Raw genomic sequence first — 20,806 nt, forward strand, 5'->3', positions numbered from 1 at the left:
TAGTCGGTATTAATTCAGTCATTTACGTTTTTTTTTATTACTTCACAACTGAATGTAGCCTACTTTTCAAACAGGCACACCTTCAGTTTCCGAAATTCCTACTCAACTGCTTCAGTGCATCCAGTGCTCTATTTCCAGGAGCATATGCACTTGTACACAGACTTCAAGAGCCTTGCTTTCTTTTATTTAAAAATTGTATCAAAACGTTTCTCATCCAGATGAGTTAGGAAATCTAACTTTTGGTCGACCTGGTTGGCGAGTTGGTTTAGCGCTGGCCTTCTATGCCCAAGGTTGCGGGTTCGATCCCGGGCCAGGTCGATGGCATTTAAGTGAGCTTAAATGCGACAGGCTCATGTCAGTAGATTTACTGGCATGTAAAAGAACTCCTGCGGGACAAAATTCCGGCACATCCGGCGACGCTGATATAACCTCTGCAGCTGCGAGCGTCGTTAAATAAAACATAACATTTAACATTTATAGTAACAGAACTGACTTTATTTCAAATATAGGTGATGTATTGATTTATTGTTGTCTTTCGATTGCATATCCGAGAATAATCGATACTTGCGCTTTCATATTGCTACAATGGTATTTTTGATTGGTGGAACACCTGAACTTTAATGAATAGGTGTACTTTAATGAGTCCATTAAAGGGCTGCTACCAGGTGTATAATTACTACATTTCGGCAAGGGCGAGCATAAAAAATTGAAAATTGTGGAATTTCGATCAAGATGACATGTGTGAACTTTATAAAACATCGATGCGGTGTTTATGGAGTTCTGCATCATGTCAAAGAAGCAGAAAAATGCGACGCTTTGCTGGCACGCATCGGCTCCATCACAAACGAAATGTAACATACTTTTCTTAGAAAAAACGTTTCCCAGACGATAGGAACTCGCTTGCCATATGTATGATTTTAGTAATAATGATGATGATAATAATAATAATAATAATAATAATAATAATAATACTAATAATAATAATAACAAAGTAGGAGTCTGGAGATTCAATCCAAGACCCTCACGCATAATATAGTCTAATTAAAACATCTACCGACTTGTGATATTTAAAGACGCCAGGGGTTTCCATGACAACATCCCTTGGTACCTTCAAATGTCACAAGTCGGTGGTTGTTTTAATCCAATTAAATTGATATCCATTAGGTAATCAAACTTGACAACACCATTTCAAAAGAGAATTTTTTTTAGCATCCGTACCTATATCCTCGATGTGTGTCTCTATTTTTAAAATACTACATTTTAGTAAGAATTTAATTAAAATATCTCATGTTTGGTAACCCATTCTTGTAAGTAGCTCCCCTTAACAGATTTCATTCTAAATTTTAAACTTGTGCACTTTGTACATATGCATTGGTAGGTGACGTAATACAAAGAAGGATGTGAAACAATAAGATTTGAAATAGACATGCTCTACTCCATTCCACCAAAGGCCTCTACATTAATTATGGTGAACGTATTGTTGAGAATAGAGTAATGACATGATGAGATGTATATATGTTATTTTCATCTCCGTTTTAAGAAGCAAGATATCTCCTACACGCAATAAACCTTACTACATCTACTTTACTTTCTCTCCAGTACAAGTCGCCTGAACATCTTGTCACTCTCGATCAGGATTGAATTCGCATTAAAGGTAAATACGACAGTCTCTCCACAGAGGATCTAGAAAGCTGTGGTGCGATGCTGCAGTCTAGTTGAACAGCGGTTTAGCAAGTTTATGTGGTTAAATAATGAGAACTGGTGGATAGCTTTGCAGGTGTCATCGGCAGGCGTCCTTATAAGTGGTGTCCCTTGTCAATTAGCTGGAATGTTCAGATATTTGTTTCGTCTCTAAAATGTGACGTCATGACGGCATCGCTTCGAAATATCTACGCCGTATATGGAAACTTATGGAGCAGGAGAATTCAGTTCTGTAAGTTCTCTCATTTATTTCTTCTCCTTGTAAAAGGCCGTTGGATGTCAGATTACTTTCAAGCAGAATTAAAAATCGCTGCTGTAAAACTCGTGGCCTTATACGTACATGTGAGCCAGTAATAGTCGCTTTTTATAGGGCATGACAGGCTGGTAGAATTCGTGACCAGTGGGGCAATTTTTAAACATTTTTTTGTTCATTTTCTGTTTCTATCTTTGGCGCTTACAGCGTTCGAAAAGCCATTCCTAAATGTATAGTTTTGCATCTTATCGAGACATTCTCCTAGAGCACATGGTGGGACCCTTATAACATGGGGTAACTTCGAAACTGCGCGACTATTGGTCAAAACAATACATTATATTAAGCCTATATTTGTATCACAGGCGGGATTCAAACTCATAACTATGGGAATTGTCGAGATTTTTGCGCAAATATAGATCTACATAGGAATAAATGGTTTTACTCATGCTGTTTGTGTAAAGGCATTTCTACTGAGCAGTTGAACGGATTTTGTTCACATTCAGTATCTATGAGACATTTTAACAGGCAAAGACGTTAATAAAATCTATAGGTACATGAAATATAATTAATAATTTTGGTACTAGTCTGTCTGTATATAGCGATTTCTATTAAACTATTGAATGGATTTTGTTCATATTCACTATTTAAGAGTTAATTTAATATCGTTGGGACAAAGGGGGTCAAGTCATTTTTTGTGCAAATTAAGTTTTGTTCCCCAGGTCAATATTTACTTATAACTTTTAATGAACCCGGAGGTTCATTACCGTTCTCACATAAGCCCGCCATCGGTCCCTATCCTGAGCAAGATTAATCCAGTTTCTACCATCATATCCTACCTCCCTCAAATCCATTTTAATATTATCCTCCCCTCTGCGTCTAGGCTTCCACAAAGATCTTTCTTTTTCCGGCCTCCCAACTAACACTCTATATGTATTTCTGCATTCGCCTATACGTGCTACATGCCCTGTCCATCTCAAACGTCTGGATTTAATATTCCTAATTATGTCAGGTGAAGAATACAATGCGTGCAGTTCTGCATTGTGTAGCTTTCTCCATTCTCCTGTAACTTCATCCCTCTTAGCCCCAAATATTTTCCTAAGCACCTTATTCTCAAACAATCTTACCTCTGTTCCTCTCTCAAAGTGAGAGTCCAAGTTTCACAACCATACAGAAGCGGAAATGTAACTGCTTTATAAATTCCAACTTTCAGCCTTTTTAAGAGCAGATTGGATAACAAAAGCTTCTCAACCGAATAATAACAGGCATTTCCCATATTTATTCTGCGTTTAATTTCCTCCTGAATGTAATTTATTTGTTAGAACTTGTTAGAACATCTTGTTATTCATCATCTTTTACAGTATCCACCTCGCGTCAATGGAATTCCTTGTCACAAAGTATTAGGGGCTGCAAGACAATAAGCACCTTTAAGAACAGGTTAAAAGATAACCTTATTAGCATTTCACTCCAATCATATTGATTTTAACTATCACTGACTACATTGTTACTTCTTTCTTTTAGACATAATCCTGATTGTGCTGTACTTTCAAAATTGTCTCATAATAATCTCTTTCTATTATCTAATATTATTTGAAATATATTAACAACATTCTATGTACCTATTTTAGCTTAATTCTGCTACACAGTTTATTCAGTGTTTAATTAATAGTTCATAGTATTTTGTTGTTTAATTCGTAAATAACTCTTGTATACATGTAAATCTAATCTAAATCAAATTGTTGAATTCTTTGTAAGTTCATGCATATGTATATACTCTTTTTGCTGGTTGAGTGGAAGAGAAGGCCTTACGGCCTTAACTCTGCCAGCTAAAATAAATCATTATTATTATTATTATTATTATTATTATTATTATTATTATTATTTATATTTTTTACTGTTGCTCTAAGATATTTGCATTTTTCCACCTTTTGAAAGGATAAATTTCATATGTTTATCCCCGGGTGAACACACAAATTAAATTCTACAAGTGGGTGTGCAAAAAACGAAATAATACTATAATTTGATGTATTTTATTTGCGTGTAAAATTATTTGCAATAAGGATCCGAGTTTGATTGTCATTTAACTCAAAACGCATTTTTTATCATTTATTTATCAGGGAATGATGTACAGTAGTGGCAAAAAAACCGGACAGACCCTTGTCACAAACACACCCATCTTGTATAATTAATTGTAACAATGAAATTTATTGCATTTGGAAGCAAAGATAACTGCGTATTTTTACATTAAATAGCAGTACATACCTCTGGCTTCACTATCCATATTGAAATTACCACAGTTTGACACAATACACAGCACAGGATTCTTTTGTATCAGCTACAAGGGTCAGTCTGGTTTTTTTGCCACTACTGTACATGAAATATAATAATTTCAGTACTAGTCTGTCTGTGTACAGCGATTTCTATTAAACTATTGGACGTATATTGATGGCTTCGATGGCTTCTAGTACAAAGGGGCAACATTTTCTGACTTGAATTTGCTGTTGAAATTACTTGCGTTGACCTGAAGAAGTACAGTATATATGTGTATATATATATATAATTTTTGTGAATGTGTATGCAGATGTAACTGAGGCAGGCTATTAAGTACTGGGTATTTTCGGTAATCGAAGCCCGCTCTCAATGCAGGCAGCCACGGCCCAGATCCGCCTCCACATCGCAGCGCTCCCAAATAAGCAACGCGTGGTGGTAGCGGCGGCTTCAGACCACGGGCAGTAGTAACACAGTAGTTACGTCAGAAGGGAATAGTTACAGGAGAAAATGTCATCAAATAGGAACAGTAAGAGTATGGATATTATGCAACATTCAAAATCGCGCAAGATATTATAATATACCGTGTGTAAAGCCGTTTACTGCGCATAGGGATTTAACCTGGGAAAACAATTATGTTTAACGTTAAAATTTTATAAGTAAAAATGTTGATGGACTAAAAGTACATCAAAATGCACTAACATCTATTTTATTTCCTTAATAGGATCAGAAGAATTAAATATATTCTAAAATATATGCTGGATTTTGCCTTTGGTAATGTCATCACTAGAGCCCGGATTTGTATGCACAATCAAATAGTAAAATATGAACGAAAAATGTACACCCTACCCATTATTTCCTGGCTTAGTTGCCTCAAGAGACGCCTTATTGGTGGTAACCTGTCTTCGGACAGTTGACTAAACAACAACGGTTCTGTTTACCGGTCAAAATACTGTATGTGGGCTATTCCATCTCAAATCGACCGAAATATAGAGAAAATTGACCTTGCAATTTTTAAATACAATGAAACTTTTTCTGTCCGTTGACAGCTGTGATACAATGCTTTGTGTAAAGTTTGAGGCATCAGAACTTCATAGTGTTTAAATTAAAAATATTTAAATTTATCGTATTTTCATAAAATTAGCAACTTTAAACTGTTGTGGCTCCGAAACCCTTTCACGCAGTGATCAAAATCATGGTTTATTTTGATGCTGAGAAGTTAAAGTTTATATTGACATGTAAACAGTTTTTCTTACTTTTTATGGAAATGGAGAAATTTAGATTTTTCTTCATTAAGACGCCTTTGCCCACGAAAAAATATTTTTAAAATATATGGTTAGATTCCGCATTGAAAGTACAAATAAACACATATTTTTTACTGGTGCACCATTGATAAGAAAGTATTGAAAATGTCAAATAAAGAAAATAAATAGTACGCGCGTGAACTAACCAGCTGACTGAGGCGGGAGCTAGCCTAGGCAAGCAAGGCCAGGACACATAAACACGTGATGTTTCGTCTAGTAGCGCATAGCTGGGCTAGCTTTATCACAAGTTTTCATAAACACTGGAGTAAAATGACGCCCAACGCTTGCTTATCTTCATCTCTCGGCCAGTGCGTGCGGTACTGAGCCGTTCAAGTCCAGGCGTGTGAATATAATTTATTTAATACCCTCGAAACTTATTGCCGAGCCACTAAGCAAACAATAATGCAAGGTTTTTTCTCAATATTTTTTTACATTTTTACAAATGGGCAAGAAGCCTAAAAGAAGTAAAATCAGATTATCTGTCTCTCTCTGTATGCAATAAAAATAAGGATTATTTCTTAACATAATCTATCAAATGTCAGCTTCAACATGAGCTCCCGTTCAATGTTCTGCAGTAAACGGTTCCGGAGTTCTGAGCTCTGAAAGAGGCTTGGTTTTATAAAATACGCTAAATTTGTCGCTCAATAGTAGGAAAACCGTTTGACTTTCGATAGTATATTTTTGAAATGCACTCTCCTCAGCAACTTGTATAAATAGGGAAAAAAACTAGAGTATTAAAAAAATGCGAGGTTTTTTACTGATCGATTTCATATGGAATAGCCCGTACATATAATAAATGTAGTTCTGTGTACCTCTGTAGTGTAGTAATATTGGGATGTTTATCATCATCTTAAGCTTAAGAGCATTAGTGCATTCCGGGTCCCAATCTCGAAACGCAAGCCAGACAACATCTTCCTCTTATAAATTGTTTCCGCATAAGTTTATTCGGCACCATACACATAGTGGTTTGTACTTGAAGTGTAAAATCTAAAGTTGGCAGCACTGGTTGTTATTATGTTGGGACACGTGGCTACTGGAATGTGTTGTAGTAGCAAAGGTGAGAGGTTGTTGTTATGTCATCGGATGTTGATATAAGTTGGAGAGTTATAGACAACAATAATAATAATGACCAGCATGTCCTGGAACCAACTTTATCTGCTTAATCCTTAACCCGAGGATCTACCAACAGAAACAACGGATACAGCCTACTGTACCTTTCCCTCAGTGACTTCATTTCATTACTCCCTTCCACTTTTCTATTCCATTCGCTGTCTTTGTTTCTTATTCGTCGTTCTATTTTTCTCTGTATTTACTTTTTTATTCTTTTGTTCGCTCTCATTCTATTCTCTCTATTTTTCATTCGTTTTTTTTTTCTTTTTCTGTTACTTATATTCCTCTTCCTTCGTAGTATCGTACTCAGTTTCTTTCATTATTTATACTCTTTTCTTTTCTCACAGTTTCTTTATTTTCATTTCATCGTTCTAAATTATTCCTCTTTCCTACTCAATGTTCTTTATTTAGACTTTCTGATTGTGTACTATTTTTGTATGTATTATTGATTACAGTCCCTCTCTCTCTCTCTCTCTCTCTCTCTCTCTCTCGTGTACAATACTTTGTCTTCCTTTATGATGATCTTATGCCATCCGATCGACTCTCTATATGGTAATAGGAATAATAATAATAATAATAATAATAATAATTATTATTATTATTATTATATTTTATTTATTTATTTATTTATAATATTAACGTGCAAAACAACAGCACAAGGCCAATTACAGTTTAGCACGAGATACAAAACAAAACAGAAGAAATGATGATGAGAATGAATGATAGAAATGGCAGTGAGATGGAATACAATCAATATAATAGTCATCAATAATCTTTGACCAAATGCAACAAAATAAATAGCAATATCGGACTATAATAACAAGTGAGGATATATCATGATAAACTCAGAAAGTATATACTACACATTAAATGGATCCAAGCTTAATCCATGCAAATTAACATATTTTATACATCTGCAGACCGGAGAGAGAGATTTTGAATTTCTATTATAAAAAATGTTATGAAATCTTAAACCCTTAGCAGGAATACGAAGACTGATATTGCTTATGAATGATTCACAATCAATATCACTCTTGATGACTTTACAAAAAAATAAATAATCAAGATCTTGACGTCTGACAAACTGCAGCAGTTAAAATATTTACAGTTAATCTCATATTTATAGTCATCGCAAATAATAATAATAATAATAATAATAATAATAATAATAATAATAATAATAATAATATCATCCATGGCGCTACAGGCCTTTACGGACTCAGACCGACCAGCCGGTTGCTGCTTCACGTCCACATGACACAGCAGAGGTGAACGATCATCCAACCATAATGGATGATCCTTTCAGCCGTTATAGCTTGCTTTCGTAACAGGATTTCACCACCTATCATACCTCCCCAAGTGCATCATGATGCTGAAACGGCACCGGTGCCATACACTGGCCGAAATTCATGAGAAAATGTCTTCCCCCATGAGGACTCGATTCAGCAAGTATTTCGTAAAGCAACTCATAGGCAGGATGCCTTAGACCACGGCACTACGCCGCGACACCTTTTTTTAAGTTGGTTATTTAACGACACTGTATCAACTGCTAGGTTATTTACCAAAAGATCAGACAACATATGCTTGACAGTTCCTAAATGTACTACAACTGTAGTATAATCACAGTAGCAACTTCGGTCCCAGGCTTTATAACATGATAATAGGTAAATTCCCAAACATACAATTTGCTAATGCTCTTATTTTAAAAAAATCTATTATAATTGCTGTTAACAGAGAAAATTTGAAGTTCAATTATTGTGGTATGTGTTATTTTTCCTTCTTCTTTTTTTCTTTTATTATTTTTACTCTGTTATTCAATAAAGTGTCTTAACATTAACTTATGTGGAATGCCCCCTGAGCACGAGTATGTAACTTACTATTTCTGGGAGTGCTAGAGAGTTCTTATATAAAAAAAATCAATATGTATCTTTGTTCTGGCAGTAAAGTATTATTATTATTATTATTATTATTATTATTATTATTATTATTATTATTATTATTATTTAGCGTCGATGGGATTGATGACGAGATGGTATTTGGCGAGATGAGGTCGAGGATTCTCCAAAGATTACCTGACATTCGCCATACAGTTGGGGAAAACCTCAGAAAAAAACCAACCATGTAATCAGTCCAACGGGGATTTGTGTATACAACTCCATTTATATTATTATTATTATTATTATTATTATTATTATTATTATTATTATTATTATTATTATGATAAGCGAAGCAGTGCGCGCTGGTGGAGCCTTGCCAAGAGTCGTGTGTTGGTGTTGCAGCTGGTCCCGATATAGCCGCCGGTGACGTCATGTCCGCCGTGTGCTGCGAGCTGGGGTCCGGGCGGCCGCGCGAGGGCCTCAAACTCGCTCTGAACAGGAGCCTGAGCGAACCGGGGCCCCCGGACCTGCCGTCGCCGTCTCCGTCGCCCTCCCAGCCGCCCAAGCGCTGCAAGCTGGAGTCCGTGAGCCTGCCCGCGTCGCCCTGCTCGGAGAGCGCCACGCTGCAGCGCTTGCTGGTCATGAAGAAGGTGCGCCCCCTGGACGCCGACTCGCTGGTGCGCAAGCTGCGGAAGGCGGCGCGCTCCTTCCTGGTCGTGGACTGCCGCCCCTTCATCGCGTACAACGTGAACCACATCCGCGGCTCCATCAACGTCAACTGCTCCGACAGGTTCAACCGCCGGCGGCTGCAGCAGGGCAAGGCCACCCTCGCCGACCTGGCCACCACGCGCGAGGGCAAGGACCTGCTCAAGAAGCGCACCTTCAAGGAGGTCGTGGTCTACGACGACTGCACCACCGACTTCGACCGCCTGCCCACGTCGCATCCGCTCTTCCTGGTGCTCACCACCCTCGTCGAGGACAACCGCGACCCCGCCTTCCTGCTTGGTAAGTACCTGTACGCACTTGCCTGCTTGAGCTCTGCGGCGACCAGGTGAGTAATGAGCGACTGCATCCCTCACTACTCCAAAGAAACATCGGAATTGCTTTGCTTCCAAAGGACTGGCCTGCTTCCTCGGCAACCAGATCTGGAGCCTTCTATTTGGTAAGTGTTGCACGACTACATTGGACTTTCTCTCCAAAAGGATTAACTGAATTCCTTGCAGGTCCTAGATTGGAAAAGATTGCATACACTGCTACGGCAACCAAATCTGGATCCTTCTATTTGGTAAGTGTTGCACGACTACATTGGACTTTCTCTCCAAAAGGATTAACTGAATTCCTTACAGGTCCTAGATTGGAAAAGATTGCATACACTGCTACGACAACCAAATCTGGATCCTTCTATTTGGTAAGTGTTGCATGACTACATTGAACTTTCTCTCCAAAAAGATTAACTGACTTTCTTACAGGTCCTAGATTGGAAAAGATTACACACACTGCTACGACAACCAAATCTGGATCCTTCTATTATCCTTTTATTTGGTAAGTATTGCACGACTACATTGAACTTTCTCTCCAAAAGGATTAACTGACTTTCTTACAGGTCCCAGATTGGAAAAGATTACATACATTGCTACGGCAACCATATCTGGATCCTTCTATTTGGTAAGTGGTGCAAGACTACATTGAACTTTCTCTCCAAAAGGATTAACTGACTTTCTTACAGTCCCAGATGGGAAAAGTTTGCATACATTGCTACGGCAACCCAATCTGGATCATTCTATTTGGTAAGTGTTGCACGACTGCATTGAACTTTCTCTCCAAAAGGATTAACTGAATTCCTTACAAGTCCCAGATTGGAAAAGTTTACATACTTTGCTACGGCAACCAAATCTGGATCCTTCTAGTTGGTAAGTGTTGCACGACTACATTGAACTTTCTCTCCAAAAGGATTAACTGAATTCCTTACAGGTCCTAGATTGGAAAAGTTTACATTCATTGCTAAGGCAACCATATCTGAATCCTTCTATTTGGTAAGTGTTGCACGACTACATTGAACTTTCTCTTCAAAAGGATTAACTGAATTCCTTACAGGTCCCATGTTGGAAAAGTTTACATTCATTGCTACGGCAACCATATCTGGATCCTTCTATTTGGTAAGTCTTGCATGACTACATTGAACTTTCTCTTCAAAAGGATTAACTGAATTCCTTGCAGGTCCTAAATTGAAAAAGTTTACATACATTGCTACGACAACCAAATCTGGATCATTCTATTTGGTAAGTGTTGCGTGACTACAGTGAACTTTCTCTTCCAAAGGCTAATTGAGCTCCTTAGAGATCCTAGATTTCAGAAGTTTACATGAGTTACTATTGCAACCAGATCCTAGTCTTCTGTGGTTTACGTGCGTTGCTAAGGCGACTGCAGCCTATCCTTATGACACCGAAGTTCTAGATGGTTTACAAGAGTTGCTATGACAACACAGAGCTTAAGGGAGGTTTCCCACTGGAGCAACTCTATACCGCAACTCAACTGTACTTCAGCGCAATTACAGTTGCTACTAATACAGCAATGCCATCAAGATACATACGTTTTCAACCCAATTACGATTTGAGTTGAGCAACTGAGTTTATTGCAACTGGGTATTTGCTGCTGTACAAAATGTCGTGCTCACAAGCTGAAGATCATATCGAATTTGCAGTCATTAAACTCAAAGTTGCCCTGGAGCGACCAGACATGAACCTTCGACGCAATTGCACCTACGACTCAATTTCGATTCAGTTGCGGTTGACAGTTACTGTAGTGGAAAACCTCCATCACGGTTTAACAGTCGTTGCTAAAATAATAAACTGCTAAGCATATTTGATAAAGTTATTACTGAATGTCTTCCTGTGAAATAAACCCGATTTCTTCCGACGATGTAAATTCTGAAAGCTAACATGGCGACGGAGCGAACTATATTACAGAATGTTTTGTTGCATCGCCATGACAAATCCGAAGTTGTCATGTGAATAGTAAACATGTGACACATTGAGCTGTTATGTGACTTTAAAAGGCATAGTAAATCCGCGATGTGAAACTTGATGCCGCAGAGGGATCGTAACTGAGCTCTTAATGGATGTTAGCTTGCGTTAACAGTTGAGTTTACTACAATTTTATGGATCATTTACATTTAACGATATTTGGTGACATCGATGCTGCTACCCTTTAACGTCCTGTTATAGTCTTCTTATTAGAGGGTGGCATTTAATTTAATTTATCGAAACAAATTGTTATTTCATATTTGCCCAAATCAGTCTCTCTCTGTGTCGTATTTTTGTCATTCATCGTGACACACCCGAAGACATGCGTCGGCAGTAACTTCAGAAATTCTCATGGTTACATGATCCATGAAGTATTGGCCGCAGAGGTACCATGAAGATGATCTTTTGGGGAAGAGGACACGGTGTGGATGCACGGTCATGAATACGGGAATACTAGGGGGAAACCTGCCCTAAAACTGTCGTTCACCAAAAATTCCACTTGGACTTGCCGAGATTTAGATATGAATATATCATACTCTAATAATACAGACGTGGACAAATTATTAGACTAAATTAATCATATGTGCAACGAAGCTGTATTTATCGGTAGAAATAATGAACAAAAATGTATTTTGCACAGATATAATGAACAGAAAATTGAGTCTGGAGGTTACTAATATTTTGTGAACATTCCCTTATTCTTTATTGACACGTTGATTTTGTCAGGGATGCTGGAAACCAAATTTTGACACTTTCTTTGAATATCAGCATCATTTAGCCAGATATCAGACAGTGCTTAAATGAGTCCATGTTTTGTTGTAAGTCTCTTTTTGTTCACTTTCTTCTTCAGTATAGATCATAGATTTTCAATATCGTTCATGTCCGGTCTTCTTGCAGGCCATGGGAGAATATCTTCTGCAGTATATAATTAAAACACCAGCAGTACCAACATAGTCAGAAAAAAATATACTTAACCATTGGAAAAATATACCAGAAGATGTAAGAAATCATATTTATAACAATAGAAACTCTGTGAATTATACTGATAGTTGATATGACAAATTATATTATGTTTCCAAGAAAAAGTTTTAGTCTAATAATTTGTCCACGTCTGTAAGTAATGGTGGACAGACTGAGTCGTGAAAGTGGTGTTCGCTGAGAAAACGTTGTAATGCTTTTGGACAAACACCTCCAGGGATACGAACAAATCACGATAGTAGATGATTCAATGATAACAAAGATTCTGCGTTGTATGTTTTTGGAATGGATGTTCCGGCGCTCCAATTGTGTCTTTGTGATATTCAGTCACAAGAATATGGCACGATTACAATACTAAAATTAGCTCCTCAAGACGTAGGAATATTGCAAGGAGGGGTGAAAAGTTATTAACCCCGGTGACGGACGGAAGTGTGTCCAAATCACTTTCTGGCTATTTTAATCTCATAAGAGGGCTTCACAGCGTGGGAGTTACAGCCATTCTCGAGGTTGTGACGAAGAGAAAATCCCAAGGGAATTGAAACCACAGCACCCCAATCCTTAACCGGGATCTCTGTTCTTTTTTCCCGAAGCAATTCTACACTGATTTTTGTTCCTTTATATTCAAGGATCATACCACAGAGGATAGTTGTTATTTTTTTAAGTTATTCCAATTCAATTTGCTTTTTCACTGTCAGCGAAAAACTACCGAAAAGTATCAATGAAAAACAGTTAGTTATTCCCAAAATTCTCAACTGCTATGTTAAGAGATAATTTTTAACGACGTTTTTATTTTTCTAAAATAATAATCGATTCTTGCTTTCTGCGCGTTAGTAAAAATTCACGAATAAAAAGATAAAAAAAGGTTGCTCATTCCAAAATCTAAAGATTTCACAGTATGGAAAAGGTCATAAATTTGTTCCCCCCCCCCTATTCAAATGTATTCTTGTTCTGTGCTCGTTGGTCAAAATCCGCTGAAAATGATCAATATTATTGATCATAACAGCAGTTCATTTACTTCTTTTTTTGTGCTTTTGTTAAGTTCAATTTCGTCCTCTGAAGGCTCTGAGGATGGTGTCAAGTAGCACCGAAACAGCTGTAAGCCGCACGTGCTTACATAATTAACACGAATAAGATCGCCATTTAATCAATTATTTATATTCAAGTGTTAAAGGTAGTGTACGAAAGATTCAACATGGACATATTTTGAATTTTTTTATATAAATACATATTTTCAAATATTCACATAAAAGACCTAAAAATTAAGTTTTCATCAGTTTTCGGCAAAAGGCCCATTTGAGATCAGTCATCACCCGAATGTTTAGTGCAGTTGCTTAGACGTGACAGTTGGCAACTGTTTCTCGGAATTGTCTATCTGTGGAACTGCAGTCTGCTCTCTCACCACAAACGATAAGAGTTGTCACCACTAAAAAACTGTACTGTAACTAACACATAAACATTGATGTGTCATTTAGGAGTGTCTTGGAAGTTATCATAACGCTAATTCAGGAGGTAATTATAATTTCATAAACATCAGCTGCCTCTGTCTTCGTTTCCAATCATAAACATGTCTCTAGGGAGTGCATGTTGTTTCTTAATGGCTAGAGCGCTCTTTTTCTCAGTACAAGGCAGTGTTCCGCGATAATCGTCAATCATTTGTGATGGACAACTTGAGGATGAATCTCATTATTACTGTAATTCTTCAGCAGTTGGCGAGACAGCGTAATTTATACGGATAAGTACTGCATATTTTTTAGTCCACACCTGTGGAGTAACGGTCAGCGCGTCTGGCCGCGAAACCAGGTGGCCCGGGTTCGATTCCCGGTCGGGGCAAGTTACCTGGTTGAGGTTTTTTCCGGGGTTTTCCCTCAACCCAATTTGAGCAAATGCTGGGTAACTTTCGGTGCTGGACCCCGGACTCATTTCACCGGCATTATCACCTTCATCTCATTCAGACGCTAAATAACCTAGATGTTGATACAGCGTCGTAAAATAACTCAATAAAAAAAACTATTCGGCGTTCCATGTGACGTAGTTCATGGAGAGCGCGCTTTTTAGCCTCCCATAAGCAACGATAAGACTCACTTCTGTTAGTAGTGATATTTAATATTATATGCGCCCAGACTAGCCACGAAGAAGATGAGACGCAAGAACTAAATTACCTGAAAAGCATTGCCTGTGTAACTATTTTAAACATTCGCCATATTATTTCGGAGTGAACATTTCTAACTCAAACCGGATTCCGGCGATCCATTTTCGTAGCAGAATGGATATTCTTGCAGCGTGCGTCAGCCAGCGAGCGATTTGTGCCGAACTGACGCAGTTATCGCCTTCAACTGTTCCGATGAATGATTTGCATTCGTTGTCGTGGAGACATGCGCCTCATCTTTGTGTCCCATATGTGCACGTAATTCACTAGCTAGACTGGAGTCGAAAATAGACGTTATGTAACGCAGACTTTGTTTATATCGGGCTAATAAAGTAAAAACCTCGCATTGACGTCATCTGAGACGATAAGAAAGCCGAGGCCTTGCTGAAAAACTGATATATGCCTTCCTTTCAACTATTATTTTTATTCGTTATTGTTTTGTTTTGACATTACATTGCATAAATTTTCTTCCAGAATGATCTAATATTTCGTGGAAGTATGTAGTATCTTTTATTCTCTACTAGAAGTGCGCTACTTCAAATCCCGGTAGTATAAGTGTGAAATTTTCTGAGGTATAAAGCCTAAATTGCTTTTTAAATGCACATACAGCAAGAGATAATAATACTGTTTGGTGCAACACCCCATGTAGGGCCAAGGTCTGCTGACTTCACGTCTACATGCCACAGCAGAGGTGAACGATCATCCAACTAGTGCGGGCAATTTGGTGAGCACGATGATCCCTCAACCTGAATTATGATACTCAATGTAGCACCCCAAATTCACCACGATTCTTGATGGGCACCAGTCCCGTTTTAATAAGAAAATGTCTTCCCAGTGAGGACTGGAACCAACAAGCTCAATCCGTATCACTAGACCAAGGCATGAAGCTTAGACCACGCGGTCACGGTGCAGGGGTAGTAATAAAATAATAATAATAATAATAATAATAATAAGAAGAAGAAGAAGAAGAAGAAGAAGAAGAAGAGTTTTCAGATTGTAATAAATGAGGGAGGAAGCAATCTTAGATTACTCAGACGATGTTTAATTTTTTTTATTTATTTTTGTTTTCATTTCTGACGAAAAAAATATTAAAACAATATAAAAGAAATCGACAACTTTCCGAAGGTTGTATCTATTACGTGTTAAGTTAAATTCTTGTGTAGTAAAAGGAAACATTGTATTCTATTTGTTCGGATCGTTAAAAATGACAAAATTGGATTAGTAAATTGGAGTTAGATATTTTAATAGTTGCAACGAGTAAAGTACATTATTCCTCTCATTTCATTTTCTCATCTGAATATGAAAGTCGGCCGAACCTGACATATTCCTATTATATATTTAATATTTCGTTAGCAATGGAAAAAAGGCGAAGACAGACATCTTCTGAAGTAAGGGAAATGTCCGGAACAATATGTTAAAGATCCATTCTTTTCATAAATTGACGAACACCACAGTCTCTAATAACCACTGTAACTGAAATACACCAATACACCTGTTATTTACTTACATAATCCTTGTCTCCTCTCATCTAGATAGTCACTGGATGGATCCTCCTTCGAATTTTCGCCCAGCACTTCTGTAAAATAAAAAAGTAAATTAGAAGTTTATGTAACTATACGACGTACACTGTTTTACTAGGCAACGTTTTCTGGCAAGGGAAAAAGGAAAGAAATATTTTAATTTCGAGATTGCCACTACTATTTATACGCCGAGTATTTTGGCATTTTTTGCATTTATTTTAAAAACTTTTAGACACATAACAACCCTGAATTATTAGACAAAGTTTTTTTTTTCTTTTATCTCTCAAAGACTTAAATTATATGATCTTCAAAACAGCTTCCGCCAATTCGAAAAATTCGTTTAGTAATTCCGCACTTTTTTTTACTACATTTCTCCTCTTGAACTTTTCTTAACGTCAAACGGTTAAGCCCTTGAAATCCAGTCTAACTTTGTTCAATACGATTACGCCATTAATTATAGTAGGTCTTGAATCCAGTCAAGCGTGATAAAACAATAGAGAAACTATTGTGACAATAATGAATACCTACATAAATGGGGGCATTTAATAAATGCGGAGAGTATAAACTCAAATAATTTAACATAGCCTAATTCTAAAGTACTTAACTTCCAAATGAATTCAATTCTCTGTAATGGCATTATTTATTATTCATTACAATTTTCATTGGCGTCATATTGATGTGTGAATCGTTTCGTTTCGACTATCAATAAAATTACATTGTCGTCTCGAAACTAGACCTCACGGAAAGACGAAGCGATTATGAAATATGAATAGTTAACGAGAAGGCTCCGACTTGTTAAATTTAAATGCGGGGAGTATGAAGACGGAAATATTAAACTTCTACAGTGACATCAAAAACTTTTTCCTTACATTTTTATTGTACCTTGTTTTTTTACTATACCATGCAGGCTTTACTTAATGGTAAGTTTTAGTTGCCATGGTAATATTTTACACTGCATAGGTACAATCAGGACATAGTTAAAAATGCAAGAAAATAGTAATATGCGTTACAAGAGCGGTATGTTGAAGTTTTCATGTTCGAGGAAAAGTTTGAAAAAGCGAAACGTTGAGCTTTTTTAATTTCCGAGAATTGAAAGAAAACATACCTCTCGTGTATTGTACATTATTTTGTGCGAAGATCGTTTATTACATACCTGAAAGAGGAATTTCTAATTAGTTGCAATGAAATCTCCATCTTGGTTTCTGTTCAATGACGGAAAATTTGCAAAACAAAAATATCTATCTTCAACATTGTTGCTTTAAAATATTTTTTGTGTTTACTATACTCCAGCAGGCCGTGATGTACGTCTGTCTTTTTTTTCCCCCCAGTCTATGATGAGTCTGGAATCTTGTTGATTTTTTCACGGCTTCCTTAATGTTACTTGCATCACGAATGCAGTAACTTTAGTGGAGTTGTAGAGTTTACTTAATTTTTGCAAATATTTAAAAATAATAATTAACAGTGCAATTTAAGTGAAATTGCAGTGGTAAGTTTCCAATTTATAATCATTACTATATTGAACGTCTCTAAAAATAATATGTTAAAAGCCTAAAGCAGTAAAATCAATATGTCACTTAAGCGGTAAGAAGAGGGAAATTGTTATGTGTGTTAGGTTGGGAATACTGAATGTGGAATTTTAGACTTTCCGCGGAGTGGTTTTTTGCGGAAACCAAGCAAATACGCACGATCTCGCACAAAAGTTTTTGGATGTCACTTTATTTCAAATCCCTAACATCCTTAAAATCCCAACCATGCTCACAATAACAGTCACCAACACCATCAGTATTTCACGCAATTACAGGGATTCGATCACGGTTACATTTTTACACACAGCCTACTTCACTTTATTTGAAATCTACGTGAAGATAACTTCACTTGTCGCCTTTAACTATGTTATTTTGCCCCACACTACTTGGTGCATTTCCCTCAATCCCTCACTTCACTATATAAGAGTTTCGGAGTTCAAACTAACTTGTTTAGAATACATTTTCATTACGGTTTTATGTAAAATATCTTCTACCAAAACATCCTTATTTTTTTCATTAAAAACTGCGTCATTTCTAGTGCATCTTTCACCATAATTTATTAACAAACCCATCCTCAGTATCTGAACACATCCTAGATCTAATCACGAAGTTTGTCAGACTCGTGAATGTTTAACATGGCCGTCATACCATGTTACGTCACGCCGCTGTTTACTGTATGTAAACACCAATATTAGCTCTGTACAGGCAAAACACACATCATGGAGCGAATGCAAGAGCCATCTTGCGTGTAAACTCTTGACTTCTGTTATTCGACATTCAAGTAGCCTAGTATTGTGTGACTGGTCCAGATCTAGCAGAGAGCTGGAGATTTTCAGCGATAGAAAAGCATCATTCCAAAGCTTTGGTGTTGCAGAGTTACACGGCGTCTCTAAATGAGAGAGCTCCTGGAAAAATTTACTGGCTATATGTCAAGTCAAAATGCATTTCTGGAGGCGACACAATAATCCACCATCGTGGCTATGTGAACAGTGTGTTCGCTTTCCAACCTAGCGGATCGTGGTTCGATTCCTGGCAGGAGCAAAGAGAATTATCTTCCATCCGTGGCACTGGTGTTTGTCCTGTTTTGTCTCAGCGGTTGCCCTATGCTGCATTGGGCAAACGACTGTCTGCACTGTGTGCCTGTCTAGTGTTGGTCCATAGTTAAGTACCTCCTTAGTCCATAGGCTACACATGTTTGTTCCATCTTCAACTTGTAATCCATTGATAAGTTAACTCCATGCCTGTCTCAGTCCGAACAAAGCGAGGTCCTTGCAGTTACAAAACGACAATAGTAATTTGCGTTACAAGAGCGGTATGTTGAAGTTTTCATGTTCGAGGAAAAGTTTGAAAAAGCGAAACGTAGTTGAGCTTTTTTAATTTCCGAGAATTGAAAGAAAACATACCGCTCGTGTATCGTACATTATTTTGTGCGAAGATCGTTTATTACATACTTGAAAGAGGAATTTCTAATTAGTTGCAATGAAATCTCCATCTTGGTTTCTGTTCAATGACGGCAAATTTGCAAAACAAAAATATCTATCTTCAACATTGTTGCTTTAAAATGTTTTCTGTGTTTACTATACTCCAGCAGGCCGTGATATACGTCTGTCTTCCCCCCCCCCCAGTCTATGGTGAGTCTGGAATCTTGTTGATTTTTTCACGGCTTCCTTAATGTTACTTGCATCACGAATGCAGTAACTTTAGTGGAGTTGTAGAGTTTACTTAACTTTTACAAATATTTAAAAACAATAATTAACAATGCAATTTAGGTGAAATTGCAGTGGTAAGTTTCCAATTTATAATTATTACTATATTGAACGTCTCTAAAAATAATATGTTAAAAGCCTAAAGCAGTAAAATCAATATGTCACTTAAGCGGTAAGAAGAGGGAAATTGTTATGTGTGTTAGGTTGGGAATACTGAATGTGGAATTGTAGACTTTCCATGGATTGGTTTTGTGCGGAAACCAAGCAAATACGCACGATCTCGCACAAACTATCCTGATATCTGTAACACGCGTGTATTCGAAGAAGTGTTGTCAGTAGTGAAGTGAACCTAACCGCTAGAAAATCACTAAATTTAAGCATGTGATCAAGTAATGGGGGAAAAATGTTGAAGTTTCAATTCAGTACCTCACGTTCCATTGAACCGACTATTATGGTGAGCACTGTCTGTCACGTCAAGCTGTCTCCAATTGGGTACACAAGTTCTCTGAAGGATGGACAAGTATCGAACATCGAGTCCGTCGACCAGTGGAGATTGCCATGGAGACAAGGTTCGCGACTTGATAGGAGCAGACAGGACGAAGGGAACGATATGCTAGCCCTGACAGCCACAGATGAGGAGTCTTCGGTGCATCATTACAAGCCCGAGACAAAGCGTACATCAATGCTCGGATCAAGTCGCCAGTGATACACACTTGCAGAGGTGTAGCCATCTTGCAAGTATTGCATCTTCGTTTCGCTTGTGCGCACACATCGGTAATATTGCCATTTAATAGTGATACCTTCACGCGCCTATTAAAACATGTAGGTCGCTACTTGAATTTGTAACTTGCTGACTCTCCCTTGCCTCTAAAATAATGTTCTATTTCTGTCTTACAGTTGTCTGGTCTAAAAGTTCGAGTGGTTGCTGGATGCATTTCTGTAGCACAAGTTTCGCAGAATTGCGGTCAGTCTATGTGCAGATGTTTTCTGCCGCATCTGTGCGGCGTCGCTTGGTCACATTTCACCTGACTCACGGATTGACAGTATAAGTTTTAGCTTTCGATAGTGCTCCGAATGCGCCATTTCATGTTTGCTTGAGTTGCCTTAACTGGATGTTTTGTTTCTGTAATACTATTAAAACTACCCGACGGTGCTTATAGCCCTTGAGGACTGACCTTGTTCCGTATGTGGAACATTCTTCTCGGCTACACAAGTTATTTTCATTTTAATCGATTATTAAATTGCACTGTTATCTAGCATTGAAGAAAATAGCGATATGATAATTGATGAAATGAAGAACAAGGGAGAAATTACCATTTAAAACATACACCATGATACTCGCGTCCTTGTAAGGAATTTGGGAGTCATCTTAACCTTTATGCAAGTTCCTAGCCCAA

The 20,806-nt window shown here is 37.5% G+C and overlaps 1 protein-coding gene across 3 annotated transcripts in view; it reads left to right on the top strand.

The window, feature by feature from the left end:
* LOC138698572 (dual specificity protein phosphatase 10-like) overlaps nucleotides 1-20,806 on the top strand; it is a 338,313-nt gene that overhangs the window by 183,627 nt on the left and 133,880 nt on the right. For all 3 annotated transcript variants that reach the window (XM_069824591.1, XM_069824590.1, XM_069824592.1), the window contains one exon: nucleotides 8,913-9,515. In XM_069824591.1, the coding sequence (XP_069680692.1) occupies nucleotides 8,913-9,515 (603 nt within the window). The remainder of the gene's footprint in view (nucleotides 1-8,912; nucleotides 9,516-20,806) is intronic.

This window comes from Periplaneta americana, chromosome 4, assembly GCF_040183065.1.
Source record: "Periplaneta americana isolate PAMFEO1 chromosome 4, P.americana_PAMFEO1_priV1, whole genome shotgun sequence".
Lineage (NCBI taxonomy): Eukaryota > Metazoa > Arthropoda > Insecta > Blattodea > Blattidae > Periplaneta > Periplaneta americana.